This window comes from Columba livia, chromosome 2 (assembly GCF_036013475.1).
Source record: "Columba livia isolate bColLiv1 breed racing homer chromosome 2, bColLiv1.pat.W.v2, whole genome shotgun sequence".
Lineage (NCBI taxonomy): Eukaryota > Metazoa > Chordata > Aves > Columbiformes > Columbidae > Columba > Columba livia.
The window spans coordinates 65,676,088-65,693,869 of NC_088603.1; the positions used below are offsets into that span (position 1 = coordinate 65,676,088).

The 17,782-nt window shown below is 39.4% G+C and overlaps 1 protein-coding gene across 4 annotated transcripts in view; it reads right to left on the reverse strand.

Annotated features, from left to right (window-relative positions):
• Positions 1–11,190: 11,190 nt before the first annotated feature.
• Positions 11,191–17,782, reverse strand: part of CDKAL1 (CDK5 regulatory subunit associated protein 1 like 1) — a 416,136-nt gene continuing 409,544 nt past the window's right edge. For all 4 annotated transcript variants that reach the window (XM_065055192.1, XM_065055194.1, XM_065055191.1 and 1 more), the window contains one exon: positions 11,191–11,894. In XM_065055192.1, coding sequence (XP_064911264.1) covers positions 11,688–11,894 — 207 coding nt within the window. In that variant the 3' untranslated portion in view covers positions 11,191–11,687. The remainder of the gene's footprint in view (positions 11,895–17,782) is intronic.

The window sequence follows — 17,782 nt, forward strand, 5'->3', positions numbered from 1 at the left end:
TGGACCCAGCCGGGGCATTCGTTGCAAGAAACTGAAACGACTGGATTTCAGAGCCTCAGAACAGGACACAACATCGCTTCTTTAACCTTATTTTCCTCTCCCTAAACTGACGCAAGCCTTCCGAAGCCACTGACTACAGAATAAACAGGGGAAAGACAAAAGTATACCAGAATACATAAATAAACCGTGTATATGCTCTTAAATGACTGCAAACTAATCCATGGGAAAGACTTACAAAAAAATGCAGTGTTAGAAATAGCAGAATGCCCATAATACTCCATTAAGAATACTAATGATAAACTGCTTTTTTTCTTTGTGTTTCATGATTTAAATGTCTAGTCACTTGTTTTGTACATACTTTGCAAGCAGTGGACAGAAGGCCAAGCAAAGACCATTTCTATTCTCACATATTTCCATTCAGCTCTCACTAAAGGTCATTGTTTTCTTAAATTGCTCCCAGAAACCAAATTTGCATTTAATATCAAGCCGGTGCAAGTACAGCGTTTGCACCAATTTGTTTTTTAAAGATGTTTTCATCAAATGCATGATAGAAACTTTTGGAATGCACCCCTTCAAATGTCCTGCTGAGTTTTTGCTAACATTTGGTAACAAATCTCATGAGAGCCTTTAATGGAAGTTAAAATTTTTTGCATATGTCATTCTGCAAGTCTTCAAAGCAGAAGTTTATAACAAAGTCTTAATGTGACTTTAAAGCTCCAAGTCCTTTCTAGATATCTGCTTTATGTTTGCTGACATTGCTGACTGCCCAGAATTTGGCTGGCTCTGACCAGATCTAAGCACAAAGGCAAACTGAAATGACGCAGAACTTACTTTTTCCTCCTTTGTACTTCCTTAACAAATAGAAATTTAGCAGCATGTGCATAAGGAAAGCAATGCAACAAAAGAAAAGAATCCCCAAAACCACAACCAACCAAAACCACCCACTCACATGCCAGTTGTTTTTTAAAGTGATTTCTACAGCTAACAAAAGGGACAGATTGGGAGTTCTGAAACATGAAGTCTGTTGTACCCACATAGACAGCACTTCCTGGGAGGCAACCAGACATTGTGCTTCCATTAAAAAAATAAAATAAAAAAAAAAATCATCATATTATGTACGTACTGTTAGAGATCAAAAGAAGAGTTGCTAGCCTAAGGGAAAGGACAGGTTGACAGCAACTTTATATGGCCTTTATGATCTACAAAACCTGAGTTGATCAGAACAGGCCACTCAAGTGCTGTGAAACCCTGTATTTCAGCAACATCCTGCCTGCCCCTTGGGCCGTGACCATAGTTCTGTGGTTCCTGAGCATACCTTCCCTCTGAAGCTGTGTCGAGGTCTTCAAACAACAACATTATGGCTCCACTCTACACCGCTTGCACAACAGTACTCTGTTTTCAGTCACATATTTGTGTGGCCACAGCATGCTACTGCAGCTCCATAATTGAAATAGAATGGTAGAACAAAGACCTTTCCAAAGCTGTACCAACAAGAAGCAGTCCAGCCTATAAGACTCACGCAACCCTTGTCTTTGGCCCAAAGTGTGGCTCTCTGGCAGCTCAAGCTGATGTAAATCAGCCCTTTCTTTGCAACGATGCTCATGAAATAGCAGAGCGAGCCAGTTCAGCAACACGAGCCAGCTCAGAGCGAGCCCTGTCAAAAAATTGTTTCAGTGAGATGAGCTACCTGAACTTCTCCTGAGGCAGCCTCACAGCATTACTGCTGGTGCGAGCGAGAATTGTCGACAGAAGAAGGCAGGACAGAAAGGTCACAGCCCCAGTTTAAATCTCTTTAGGCCACTGCAGCCACTCCCTGAAGCTGCCGCATTAATCCTGGTTCCTGGGAAATGAGCTTCAGCCTGTAGAAACTACTTTGACTCAAAATTTGTTTTTGTAAGAGGACCATGTGAGCTGCAGCTATCGTATTTTGAAATTAATATGTTTAATCTGCCAGGAACTGAGGGGAAACATAAGATTAAAGAAAAAGAAAAAAGAGAAAAGTGCATAAAATACTATAATGGGCCTTTTCATGGATATAACTCTTAAAATGTAGCTTACTTTAAAATTATACTGCATGACAGAATATGGTTGCTTAGTATAAACTTTTCCTTTGCTTAGGTCTTTGCGTTATTTAAAGCATGTCCCACATTGTCAATTACAAGGTATGGAAAGAACCATCTATGCCATCCCTTCTTCATAAGGCCAAATATTTGCTTTCCAGCCAACTCTGAAGAGAACAGAAAAAGAAGTTTTATGCTTGTATTTGGCCATCACACCAGCTTGCTTTTACTGCCTGAGACATGAGTGGCATGTCTAGATAATTGAACTCTGACAATTGGAAAATCAGATTAGTTAATACACTGTCATTTTTTCTAAGCAAGGAGACCTTGTCAGTTCTAACTGTCAAGTGAGTTTGGGCCAGACCGTTAAAACATTTCAGTAAAACAGAATAAAACATGTTCCCTTCATGGAGCAGATTTCCATTTACTTTCCCTCCTCATGAGCATACCATTAGAGACCACAGCGCAAGAGTGTCCACAGGACTTGACTTTATTACTGAAACTATTCAAGGTCTTCTGTTCAAGCTACTGCTGTGAATGGGAATCACTGGGATTTCAGTTTCATGGATTTCCTGGCAGATAAGACAGTATTAACAAGTTGCCTCAGCTTTCCTACATTTGCACCAATCTGAGGTACGATTGGCAGCGACCCAGTTTCATTATTCTTAGTTAGATGAGCCAATATGTGTGGAAAGAGAAATGGAATGGGCAGCTAATCAACACACACACACACACACAATCAGATATTCTGAGCCCAAGAAAGTATTTATATGCTGATGACTCAGCTTTTACAGCATGGTATGTAGCAAGAACAGGAAATATACTATTGAACCCTCTTATGAAAACAACTTTGATGTGAAAGGCCGAAATAGCTTGTTCTCCCTGCTGTGATTCAGAAAGCTGGAACTGTAATCCTGGCTTTCTGCAGAATACACTTACAAGAGCTTCTGAGCTCATTAAAGGACATCAGAGAAGACAAGGCTCCTGCAGGAGACATGGTAAGGAAGTGTCTTTCAAAGGCATGGGAAGAAACACATGTGACCACAGGCTGACCCTGGAAGCTCTGCCGTGGTTTGACGTACAGCACATGTAAGGTGCACCCACCTCTACAGCGGCGAAGTGTTGCTGCTTCAAGGTAGGGAAACTGAAGAGTTCCTCCATCCTTCTGTAATGGCATGGAAACTTACTATGTTTGATAGTGATTTTACTTCTTGTGAAACCCATTAACCCAAACATAGAGTTTAGGTTGGAATACAGCTGACAGCTATTCTAGAACAAACTTTCTGAACTCAGAAACTACAATTTGCAGCATCCTTTCATGAATATTTGTAGAGAGGCATAAGACAGCCACTTCTTTACAATGTTTAGGAACTTCCTCTTATGCTTATTGTTTTTCTTCTTGTATAGCAGAGGCTCCACGGAGGAGCTGGTGAGAGCAATGTATAATATCGCTGTCTTGTAGACAGATGCTGGGGCAATGCTATGAAATGATCTGCATGCCTGATTTTAATATCACTATAAACTGGTAGAAACTGAAAATTTGTCAGTGGATTTAGATTAGTTAGCTTCAACAATTTTCAGCATGCAATCCTGGTAAATCTGTAGACAGAGACAGTACATTTACCAAATTGACTGGCAGCTAGGCTTGATTCTTTTGATTCCCTTAGTAGTGCTCTACAGGCCAATTGAAATCTTCCAGTTTGGGTTCAAATCAATATAAAAATTACTCCCACTCCCCTACAAGTAAGGTGCCCATTGATTCAGACTCACAGGTGAGGCATCAAAACACAAACAAGCTTCATCTTAAATATAAAAGTGAATTGTTTTGTTCAGCATTATTTCAGCGTCACAAAAAATAGGTTTTGGGAAGAAAAACGTGTTTACAGAAAAAAAATCCTAAAGAAAACCAAACCAAAACAAGGAGGTCTGTCTTTTTAGAGCTGAATGAGGAGGAGATGCGGAAGTGCAGGAGGTTCAAATTTGCACCACATATTTTTTTTTCTCACAGAGCCAAAGCTGTTAAGTGCTGTTAGGCTCTGTTTTATCCTTCTGCTGAGACTGTCACTCAAATTGCCCTTTCTGCCTACTAAATAATCCAAGCAGGACAGAAGCAAATTAAGGCTGCTGCAGCATAACCAAGCTGCTACCTGTCTTTTTTTATTTCCGTAATATTACCGTAATACTTGGAGATTAAGCTGTCCCTTGAGTGGGAACATCCTTCTGTTACTGGTTATCTGTGTGGCTGACTCGGTAACTTGCTCACTTGTTTCTCCTGCTGCTTCATACTAATACTCCGCAGACCATGACACGCATGGCCCTTTGTGATTTCTTGTATAGAGATCTGGTAGTTAATGATTGCTAGATGTTGACTTTTACGGCTCATAAAGCCACTAGTGGATAGCAAATTTAATATGATCAGCTGACATCAATGATGTATTTTATCTCTTGCTTCAAAGTACTAAGTTTCTGGGATTTGCAGGATTAAAAAAAACCACATAGCACAACAGAAGAGACCTTTTAATGCTGCTTACAAGCAAATGGGAGTTCCTAACATAACCCAAAGGCTACAACAACCAGACACTACACAGGGAGAGACACTGCAACACCACAGCTTCCAAGTGCTGATATGTCTGGCAAATCAGCTCCACTGGAGAGGCAGCATTCTTGTTGTCAGGGAAACAGCCAGACTAATACCTATCCTTCTGAAGACACATCATCTTCCATAAAACAAAATGAGGTGCTGATAGCTTGGGCAAAGCAGCTGGAAGAGCAGATAAGGGAGAACACATGCTTACAGGGAAGGAACAGAGGTACTTAAAAACAAATAGTAGAAGCTTGCAACATTAAATCGCATATATTATTTACTGAATGCCATTGGACTGAGAAAGTTTCTTTGCTGGTCACAGTTAACCTGTTTTCCCTATGCTGCAATAAGAAATGTAATGCTTTGACAGAACTGGGTGACAGGTGACAACTATCTGGGGTGCCCTCCTCCATAAAACTGCATGTGCCCTGCTCGCAGTCGGAGGCCAGGTGAGCTGGATGGCTTTTCTGCAACTGTGACACTGGTGTGCAGCAGTGGGAGTGGTGAGACGGGCCACCCCGACACAGCCCAGCAAACCCAAGAGTCAGGAGCAGCTGGGGAGGGTGTCTGTGCAGCCAGCCTTTCCGAGCAGGTTATCCTATAATGAGATCCTAACTACGCAAAGTCAAGTTTCCTGTGATGTCCTGATTTCATCACACTAATTTCTCTCAGACCCCCAGCTCACACTCTGTGCCAAACAATCATGGCCCTTTTGTGTGTGTGTTCTTTTCATCTCCAAGCTTCTCCTGTAATCTGTAAGCCATTGCCAACTAACCATTTGTACACCAGCCCCCACAAATACTGGCCAGGAAGGGAGTAGACACAGCATTTTATGCTCAGTTGAGCACAACTAGCCTGTTCTCACACTCAGTGACAGATGGGACATTAAAAGCATGCAAGTCGCAGGCACAAACCCGCATCACACTGCATGGAATTTCACTCCATTACCTGCAACCAGCATTCAGCAAACCACCCAAAGCAGATTACGCTCTATAAAACATCATGTTAACACCACTTTTCAAGAAGAACAGCTATCATTGCTAAATAGTTTCCAATAAAATAAAGATTGTTGAAAAAAATACTCAAATATAATTTTTTCTCCATTCATGGGATGTGACTCACATACCCCCTCCATGAAAAAAGTGCTAAATCACCACAATCAAACAGCAGACTTTCCCTCTCTTCATCTGGTGAGGTTTTGCCAGGGGAATCTTCATCCCTCTGGAATGCAGATTAAGTACTCAGGAAAATGAAGCAAAAGGTCCACAAAAGATCTTTGGGGTGCCACTGTGTAGTATTTAGCTTGCTTCTGAACTACTAATGCATTGCCGCGATGACGCAACTAGTAAACACCCTCATATACTTAAACATAACTAATCAAGGTGGTTTCCCCACCCCCCTCCTTCCCTTCCTCTCCTATTCAATGGTATCTCTCTGTACATGTGGCAATTCTGATATCTGGAATTTGCATTTTAATAACTAGGACTCCATGAAAACCTCCAGCTGTGAATACCAGAGGTGTGTGACGTTGCACTGGCTGCTGTTTTGTTAGGACTACATATACCTGCACATCTTAGTCTACATTACAGCTGTCCTGCAATCTGCCCTGGTACGTGTAACGTAGTCACTCCGGATTTTTCCAGCAGTACATATGAACTGCAGTTTACTCTGAGTGGTAATACAAGAGAGAGCAACTAACGATTACAGGCAGAGAAAGACAAGGATGCACAAGACAGACCTTATGATAGTTTAGTTTGAAAAAGACATTTAAGATCCCCAAGTCCAACCATTACCTAGCACTGCTAAGTCCACCTCTAAAAGATGTCCCTAAGAACCTCACCTACACAACTCTTAAACACCTCCAGGGATGGTGACTCCACCACTTCTCTATGCAGCCTGTTCCAATGCCTGACAATCCTTTCCATTAAGAATTTTTTCCTAATATCCAATCTAAACCTCTCTTGGCACAACTTGAGGCTATTTCCTCTTGTCCTATCACTTGCTACTTGGGAGAAGAGACCAACATCCTCCATGCTACAACCTCCTTTCAGGAAGTTGTAGACAGTGATCAGTTCTCCCCTCAGCCTCTTTTTCTGCAGGAGAAATGATCCATTTTAGGTGATAATGTAGCTCTCATGAGTTTCTCATGCTCTTTGCTCATCACACCACCTTCATCAACTGACTTCTTACTTTCCTAAGAGGATCACATGTAAACTTAAATACATTATCTAACTGTTTCTTAAACTCTTGACATTGATAAAGCAGAATAAGAAGTTAGGGAATGGAAAGAAGCCTATGTACAGATGGTGAAAAGGCATAAAGAGAGGTCTGGGACAGAGAAACGACGAGATTTGAAGATGTCTTCTGCCATCTGCTTGACTAGCTTTTTGCCTGGAACACAGGCACTTTCATGACTTTTCAAGCACCCAACTTATCACAACATAGCACAAGTATAAATGGTCCAAATCCATAACTACAGATTCCTAAGTGAAAGCAAACAGACTTTGGGATACCAGCAGGTGCAGAGACATGACTATTTTTTACAAGATTTTTTTTTTTGGTGATTTTTTTTTTGTTTTGTTTTTGTGTTGGGCTTCTTTAAAATTTAAATCAGACTATTCATAATTCTTCTCCCCTCCAAAAGCTACTGAAGCATCTTCATTTAAAGAAAAAAGCATTCACTTCAATGTTAAATGCATGCATCAGTGAAATATGCAATTAAAAGGCATTTAATGATATCTGCACAAATACTTCCCAGCAATCATTCTAATTTTAATTATCTAGTGGATGAACCCTGACTCTGAACAAGTCAAATGGTGTTTTGCAGCCAGTCCCTAACTCCATGGGCTGTCTCTCCTAGTTCAAACCTGCTTTGCAGCTTTTGCACTAATATATTTCATTTTGCACCCTAAGTTTACAGTCTCTCAATTTTTTCCTCTGTTTTTGGTTTCTAAATGCTCTTTGTTTCTATCTATACAATCAAACACCATGCACTCAAAATAAAATGTGGGATATAAATATGCGAAAATAAAATTCGGGAAAGTTGCAAGCAATTTTTCCAGAAAAAAAATACTACATGTTCAAAAATATATAAATAAATATTTTAATAAGCCTCGCACAAGCAGGCACATGCCTACTCATTCCTCCAAATTCTCAGAGCTCTTGCATAAACCTTCTTTTATATTTTAGTCCCTGAAGTTACAAACATCTTAAAGTTAAAAAAGATAGACTTGTTAATAACACACAAATGTTCATAGACATAACATCTTTACAGACATCCTCTGTGAGCAGATCAAGCCACTCTCCATATGTATTTAAACGTAGTGGAAGGCTGGAGTTTTTAAGCTGTCAGATCTGTGCCTGGGTAAGAGGGGCTCTATTTTCACTCTTCGAGCAGCGAGAGATTAGCAGCTTGAAATCACTTTGACAGTTTCAGTTACTCTATTGCATACCACAGGGAATTTTAATTCCAACCTGTGAAATTGTAATTGCTTCTCAAGAAGAGCGAAAGGATTGTGGGTAATGGCCACAGCCAAGCTCAATGTCAGAGTTGCCACTGCTGCCACTTCACATATTACTTGCTGTTATTCAAAAATCACTCCAGCTTTCCATATGGGAAGTTGAACTGGGGAGTGAAACTAAATTAACAGAAGCTGTCAGATGTTTGGAGATGTGCAGGCAATGATGTGACAGAGGTGGATGAACTCACCTCAAAAGGTACCTTGTCCTTCTTTCTCTCTCCTGCTTTAATAGAACAAGATTTACATAAACCACTTTTTTAATTTAATCTTCTTTTTCTAAACAAATATACCATTAATAGACAGCTACAATTAAAAGATTAAATGACAAAGTCCTCCAGCATCCCAAACCATGCACAAGTAGGACATAAGAAGTGTGCTCTTAATGTTGTTCAGAAGAGATTTAAGATGTCTTTGCTATTGAAGTCTTGTGGTTTGCAAGATTCCTCACTGAAAACAGCCAGAGAGAACTTAGAGCTACCACAGACATTTAAGAAAAATAGTTGAGGCTTCCTTGGTACCAAAAGGAAATGAGATTCTTTTTTGCTTTTAAAAAAAAAGGCATTGAATGTAGATTGCTTGTTAGCAGACACATTCTCTAGTGATGAGAGTGTTCATGCACGTGTGAGATCGACTGACAGTGGGGAGATCTCATTAACCTGGAGTGCAATAGATTTCTTACCCATCCTGATGGCTTGTAAAGAGAGAACACTCGCTGGAAAGTAAGCCTCAAACATCATGCCAACGCAAAAATTCAAAATGCCACCTGGCATGGCACTTAGAGGCATTCAGGGAGCCAAATGGGAGCAAAAATCCCAGATCAAATGTGTTTGGGCCAACCCTTTCCATGAAGTAGATATTCTTGATATACTTCCACAGTTCACCCTACACTGGCTGAGGTTTCCCTGACAGCATGCGGTTTGGGTTTTGCCTGAAGGCCGCAATGAGCTTTTTGACCAGAATTGACTTGTTCAGCTCAGTGGCTTTGAAAGCTTAATTGTAAATAAACAGAAACAAATGGCAAACACTCTACTGCTCTACAACACAAAGTGTCAAAAATCCCTCTCAAAATCTAAAGGAAGACAATAAAACACTTGATAAACAACGCTTCCTACTTATCAGATTAAATCTCAGTTTAAGAACATAAGCATTTGTAGGCATCATCATTTGCAAATGTTTCTTTGGCCTCTTTCTATATATTGCATTATTTCTAAGAAAATAAGTCAGTCCCATTAAAACCAATGATGCACAGAATCTAAATCACAAGCTTTGCAAATCTCTGTAACAGCTGATGCAATGAGTCTGTAATTGCTACGATTAGATAAGCTACAGTGGCTGACAGAGAAAGTGCTAGAGGCATAGAACATATCTGCATAGTTTATTCCCATCAAATGCCCAAATTTGGCTCAGATGTGATGATTTTGTCAACTCACAGTCTTCCTGAGAATCTTGTGATATGTGGCACATTCCTGAAAATTTCAGCTCCCAGTGGGGCTTTTTTTGAGAATGATAGATTTGTTAAATATGTAAATTATTGATTGTTACATATTCTGGGTTGTAAAGAAAAGCCTGAAAAAAACCCAAACAGAAGTAAATCAAGAGCACAGGTGTTTTCTTTACTCCTCGAGTTTTGGTTCATGACCTCCAATAGTTGTAATAAGAAATATAATATTCAAGTCATTACACACCTAATTTCCTGAAGACAGCTACATTGGTTGTCATAATTTACAGGCTGTACTGAAAGCACCATGGTGGAACTTCCTAATTGTATCTATCATGAATCCTCAGTTTATACAGTACAAAGCATCCCTCCGAGGGGATTGTTCACCTGCACAATAGAGCCACTGTACCGGTTTTGACTGGGATAGAGTTAATTTTGTTCATCTTAGCTGGCATGGGGCTGATTTGGATTTGTGAACAAACCAGTGTTGACAACATGGGGATGCTGAGCAGGGCTTGCACAGAGTCAAGGCCTTTTCTGCTCCTCACGCCACCCCACCAGTGAGGAGGCTGGGGGTGCACAAGAAGTTGGGAAGGACACAGCTGGGACCGCTGACCCCAACTGACCAAAGGGATATTCCAGACCACATGATGTCACGCTTACCCATAAAAGCTGGAGGAAGGGGGGAACTTCCAGAGTCATGGTGTTTGTCTTCCCAAGTAACCATTATGCGTGATGGAGCCCTGCTGTCCTGGAGATGGCTGAACACCCGCTTGCCTGTAGCAAATACTGAATGAATCCCTTGTTTCGCGTTGCTTGTGTGCACAGCTTTTAATTTACTCATTAAACTTTGTCTCAGTCCATGAGTTTTCTCACTTTTACCCTTCTGATTCTCTTCCCCACCCCACCAGGAGAGAATGAGTGAGCAGCTCTGTGTCAGCTGGCTATCAGGGTTAAACCCCAACAGCCACATAGGCAGCTCAGCTTCGTCTGTGCTGAGTATAACACATACTTACTAAAAAAGAACCCACAAAAAAAAACCCCAAACCAACAAGTTCCCACTCTTAAGATTTTAAACAGACTTTGTAAGTGGAAGTTTGGATAAAGATCCAGAAAGGTGACAAGGCATGAACAAATGAACAATATCATGCAGCCAGCTGCTGGCAGAACTGACCACAGAGTCCAGTCTCTGACTGACCAGCACAACACAAGATGTGTGGAGATACTGTTATGACAAAAATTACTTGTAAGAAAGTAATCAAAAATTTGAAGTGTGCAAAATTTAATGTCCCCACTCACAGAGTAATATTGTCTTATATACGGCATGATCCAATGTACAGCTAAGAGATTCAAATTTAGCCCTCTGAGAATTACACTATATCTATAGAGACTGTATTAAATCCATCTTTTAACAGAACTTTATCACCAGAACCATCTTCCCATTCACTGATAAAAACCCAAGACCTTTAAAACTTTTTCCATGTAAAAAGTAATTATTGTTGTACTAACAGAGCTTAGTAGCTCATTGTGAAGTTGAGAGAGGCAAGATGGCAGGCCAAAAATTCTTTCAGACATGACAGCAAAAGCAACAGCAACAAATTACAAACTTTAATGGCCCAGCAGTTTTTGATTCTAATGTAAAAAGACACATAATGAACCATCACACTGCATTAAACAAAAGCTTTAAATATTCTGCCCATAAAATATTACCAACATCACTCAATGGCAAGATTTCTTATAAACATCACGAGTTTCCTGCATGCAATTTTACCTGCTGCAGCAGTTATGAAAAGAGTAAGCAATGCAAACATTGCATCATTTTAGAAGAAAGAAGAGGAAAGATGCAACAAACCGTTCTCCCAACCAAGGATCTAAAATTTTGGCAAGAAGACAGGTGTCCTTAGAGCTTATTAACATTCTCTCCTATGAATGACAGGAAAGGCATAGGGTGAGTACAAAATTATTGCCCAATTTATATTAGCTTTTTTTTTTTTTGGTAAAAAAAGAATTGTTGGTAAAAGTGTTTGTTTCCTTTGAAGACTCTAAAGAGCAGTTTTATTGTTTTCATAAAAGCCTCATTCAGTTCACAGTTCTGTTTTCATTCCTCCATAGTAAAACACGACAAGAACTGCGAGCAGAGCCAGGCTGACAGACAGTATCTTCAGTCCACCTCCTTCTTGTTGCCATGGGAGCTGCAAAGCCATCCATGACTGGAGCGCTGCTTTCACTGGGCTCTTGGCAGAAGGGTGTGCTTTCCAGTTTGTGCCATTCTGTGAGGCATGTCTGAACTCCTGTGAAGAAATGCACATATTAAGACTGAAACTGTGTAATGTATTTCTGATTATACATACCAAATATAAAATAAAATCTCCTCTTTATACTGAGGTTCAAATTAATATCCCTTTTCAAGACAAACAACAACTCAACCTGCACTGTATCATCATCAGACCATCAGGTTTTCATGCACAAATCTTACCAATGCCATAAAAAGTCAATCTTTCTAATGAAATTAACTGCCAGGTCAATGAAGCTGTTAGCAATAGAAACAGATCTCCAGACCCCAATGTCACCAAAGAGGGTTGTTAGATGAATATTTATTTGTTTGTTCAGCTGCTATGTCACTACTCTCCCACTTTTAGCTTCTTCAAAAGAAATGTCTAACCTGTGATAAAGGGGAACACAGCACAACAATCCTTTGCACAGCAGGGATCTTCTGAAGTCAATCATCGTCTCCTGGTGTGGTAGCTCAGTGGTGCTTGAAAATCCTCCCACAGGGCTTTTCCTTTCCCCTGACCCTCAGAAGACAGCTGTGCTAAAACACTCACCTTCTCATTCAGCATATTGCATCTGAATTCCCTGCTGTGCCTTCCATTACCCTTCTCAACCTGAACCACAAGCACCGAGATCCCCCAGAATATCAGAACTTTTAACAACAGCACAAGTTACAGACATGGAGTTGCTATTTCAGCTGAAAATCCAACTGGAAAGAATAGGAAACTCTTCTCTCTCGCACCCTTGTTCAGTTCAGCACATTAGTGTTGTAGACACTCAAAACCAAAAACATCTATTGAAACTGTAATCCGATAACATTTGCAAGAGGCCTAAGTGGTAAAGGTGCAACTGAACAATGGTGTAATGATCCTGCATCGTAAGATTCAATATTTCTGTTCATAATTTCTTTTTTTCCTCCCCCTATTTCAATAATCTCTTAGGAGCTCAGCCCTATTTTTAATTGTTTTGAAATTTTCCAGTTTAAAAAAAAAGATTTTTGATTAATCCATTTTTATTTTTTTTTTTTCCATTCACATTTCATACAAAACAAGTCAGGGACCAGAAAGCACCTATCTGGTGCTTGTATTTCCAAGCAGCTGAAACAGGGCCACATGAAAATACAGACCAGATGCCTGACCCCCTGCTTTACCAAATGCATTTCTGGGCAAACTGGAAAATCATGAAAGCTCCAAGAAAAGTGCCTGCCCATGACAGTGTGACAGCACAATTCAGACTCTGTAACTGCCTCCTGCCTTCCATTTTGGGAATCAGCTCCATCATAATAATTGTAGAAGGAAAACAATGATTTCTACTGGTTAGATAAGTAAGCATCAAAGGGACAAATGACGGCCTGGCGTGAGTACTATTCTAACATCCGAGGTATGACTTAGATCACAGTCCGCACAGGCAAAGGGTTACTGAACAAGTGACCTATGAGACGAGGGTGGCTTCTTACATATACTGCACCCAGAAGACGATCAACTGGGTAAAGAGAGGAAAAAGAAGTAGGTAAGCAAATTGGGGTGGTAGTTCTCCACAGTGTAAGGCGCAGTCACAACACCACTCCAGGACGTCAGTCTCTAATGTAGAGAAAATGCTTCATCAAAAACTAAGGAACTGCTTCATATTGTTATTAATTACAATCAATTTCTAAGGCATATGAAGTTTTAGTAACTGGCCATAGCTATTTTAGCCCCCCAAATCAAAGCTGATTAACCTTTGCCTGCAGAATAAACTGGAAATGATACAGTATTAAGGATTTTTAATATATGAATCTCAACTCATTTGCAAATTATTCTTTCTAGACATTTATAAAGCCTTTCTTTTCCTTGTGGGTCTCACAAATCCCTGCCAATCTAAGGTGCACCATCAATGGCCATGACCTGTTTTTACATGTATCATTGTTACATTAACACTAAGGCTAAAGTGATGTATAATAACCGTTAAGGCTGTAAAAATACCAATAAAACCAAAGATTGATTACTTCTGATATTTAATTTTCACCAATTCACAACTTTTCAAGTTTCTCTGACTACAATCAGGGTCTCAACAATCAGGCTCTCAACTCCTTATTAAATATTTCCACACAGCTCAATAATCAGTAAAGTCCTGAATATTTACTTGCACAAGACTAGAAAACAGATAAAATGCCCAGTTACTCATAAATGTCTTTGTAACTTTCTCCTCAATGTTTCTTCTCTACGCTCAGCCTTAGTTCGTATATACCTGTCTCTGTGAGAGTGGGTACAGCCAGCAAAACATCCCAAAAACAAGTTACAACTTGTGAAAAGTTTTGAAGGTCTTTTCTTGGTCACCTTTACTAACAGTTAAACATTTTCGAGTTTCATGCATTCATTCATGTTCCTGTGCAGCAGTTTTCAGTAGTGAATTTTCTGGCACATAATTTCTATTTTACAGTTTTTCTGTTTTCCAGCACAAAACCAAATAGTCTTGATGGTATAATTTTGGTCATGAATAGCCTCTACAGTTTTTTGGTTACCAAACTGTTTTCTTAAACCTCTATTGCAACATGCAATGCATATGCACTAGGCAGCACTGCATACTGCTACAACAGAATGGCAAAAGTGATTTTAGATGTTTTACAAAGTTCTGGTGGTGAGGAATGCCATGGCCACTTATCCAAGTAGTATTCCATCCAAGTAAGTCAGTCTGTAAAGTTGTGAGCACCATCTTCTCCCTTACTTTTTTTTTTCCTATAAATTGGATGATCATACTGATGCACTAAACCCATTTTTAAAATTTTCCTTCTGTAGATGAGATTTTCTCTTACATTTTTTTACTAATACTGTGACTTAACTGGGTTGGAGGTACAATTCTCACAGTTTCACTATGCTTTTGTTTTACTTCTATCTTGTATTTTGAACTCTGATGCACTTGTTTGTACTGACAGTCACGTGTTCTAAAATGCTCAAAACTTCCAGATTTTCACAGTATTTCTAATCATATAAGAGACTGTCAACAATTTGCACCAAAAGCTTTTCTTCCAAGAGATATACTCCTATTACCTTGCTAATCTGAATTCTTTACAATTTTTCACATGAACTGAACTGTTCTTATATGGACAAAAAGATCACAATTTGCAAAATGAACTTTTTTTTTTTAAGATGTTCCTCACAGCTGATTACTTAAAACATAACTGCATTTCTGTTTGATAATGCATATCTCTTCAGATGATCCTGCCAAATATTTTCTTTCAAGAAAAGTAATTTACATGTTAATCCAATCCATATTTTCTAAAGAATTTATTCTCTAGTTTGCTCCAAAATTCTGCAACACTGACGTATGAGTAATACCACTGGCCTCCTTGAAATTTTCTGTTGTTATTGTCAGAGAAGATGCACTTGTAAAGAAGGGTACATCTGGTTCCCAGCCACTGAAAGGCTCCTTTAGAAAATGGCAGTCTTTTGTCCCCCCGCAATTCGTACAACAGCTTTTAAAAAGAGGATAATCTCTTAGAGACACCTGCAGGTAGATGCCTCTTCCTAAGAGCCTGTTGTGCAGCTCTGTAAGACATGGCACAAAACTCTCAGAGGGAGCAGAAGAGCTCTGCTAAGCTGAGCAGGTCCTTGCGCTCTCTTAAGCCTGAGCTAAGGGCTGAGTGGCCCCCGCTGCAGCCCAGACAACCGTGAAGTGCCTCTCTAGAAAGCAATCAGTTCTTAGCAACATGCAAGTATCATGTTACCAGCTGCGCTAGTGAAAATCACTATAATATATTTTTATTTGGGCAAAAAGTCCTTCTGTAAGCTCTGTGTGAGGAACTAGTTTTCAGGCATATAGTATATATTGTAGCATACACTGCATGCCCAGAGAAGGAGGGGAGACGATGAAGTTACAGAAAGGAAGACTAAAATTAAGCCTTGTAGAGCAGGCAAGGCAAGTGACAAGAGCTTCTCTGGGCTTTCATATGAACTTCAGAGTTTGCAATACTGTAGTGCTATATTCCGAGATGCTCCTTTATGCTTTGCCTTGAAGAGCAATCCAAGATCACTGCAGAAAAGATTTTTCGTGTTTTGTGGGGATGAGAGATCTCCACAGAAAACCAAGTTTATTAGAGGTCTTCTATGTACCTTTGGTGTAAAAAACCTGGGTGAAGGTAAAGATCTCATTTGTTGAAGTAGCAGTTACCACTGGTCCTCTCCCTGTGCTCTCACTTTATAGAAGTATTAATTCTGAAAGGCCCTTATTGGCACGTCTGGATAAAATATTTGCAGTGCATTAGATTTTCAAGGAAATCTTCCAGGCATTTCTGTAATATTCTGAACTGATGTAATTGGTGATATTTACTATATACGATCACTAGTTAGAGTGCAACAGTTTCTTCAGCTGAACTCAGGAATCACATTTTTGTAGCTGCAAGACTCAGGAAGATTAGCGTAACTATTCAGTTTAGTGGAATTTAGAACTAAATCCAAAGCCTCTTTTACCTAAAAAATATTTGGAGGAAATCCTAAGGTAAAGAAGTTCCAGAAATATGTGTTTATACTAATTTAAGTTTCGATAGGCCATAAACTCCTTGGTAGACTTGTTGTTAACAAGGAGCATTGCTCTCACTAAAAAGGACCACAATGATGGCACGGTACTTTAAGATTTAAACCCATATAGCATTAATAAAAATGAGGGGAGGAAGGGAAATTATTGAACTGAAATGCAGAGACAGACACTTTGAGCAAAGCATCTTGTATTTCCATGGAGGCAGCCTTTCATCTTGTTTTGGCAGCCACAAAGTAAACACAAGACTTTGCTAATAAGGTATAATATAAATTATTAAACCATCTAGTGTATGATCAAATGCATTTCAGATTATTTTTTGAATAATTCTGCCTTGACGACTGCCAGGAGTAATATATGTTGTGTACTCTCGCACAGACCTATTGATTGCTGTCTTTCTGAAGCTCCAGTCCCAGACTTAAACTGCCGTGCATGAAAGAAATACATAATCACATCAAAACCTAAGCTTTGGCATCTGTCGATCACAGCCTAGCTTTTCATAAGATCTCACTTCATGTTAGTCAACAAAGACATGAGAGCAACTCTTTAGCTCTGAGCTGAGGTTTTAATAGATTCAAAACATTTCTTACATGCAAATTTCTTTTATGGCTCAGGGGCACTGTTAGAGCTTGAAGTGTTAGCTAACTGCTGTGAAAAACTACTTGACTGAGCATATCTCAAGATAAATTAGACTGCTGAATTTTTTAGCCCAGCCAAGTAAATCTTACACACTTGTACTACTGGGTTTAAAAATACGGACTTTTATATAATCATCCACAAGTCTGTGTGACAAATTAAAAGAAAACATGTTAAAATATGCATTACATATCCTACTGTGCCATTTGAAACTCTGGGCTATTACACTTTGGAGGCATTTTTCAGATTTAAAAAACAAACAGTTACTGAAGGTCACATAGATTACATATCCAAAAAACATGTAAATTAAATTTTATCAAATAATTCCGGAAGACACATTTAGTTCTGTAGGTATTAAGAGAGCTCCTTTGATTTATTACTCACAAAATTCTACCAGCCTTCAGCACATGTGGAATGCTGATCTTAGAGTAGAAAATAAATGGCACACAAAATATTTTTAAATGATGGAATTAACATGCTAATTCCCATAAGAAGCATCCCTGCCACCATGTATTCCAGTGAACGCACAGTGCTATGTTGTTAAGAAAAAATGCTATCTACAAGTATGCTTGTGTCAGATGTTATCAGCTGTACACCATTCCTAGGAATGCACTGATTCCAAATATGCACGGAGTTTACTTACTCACTTTAAGAAATGGGACACCTTGAAGAGAGCAGTCAGGCACTTTTGCAAAGGTATTTCATACTGTTTCTTCTTTTTGGGTGCATATACACATATGTGTTTGTATATGAGTGTGATGTA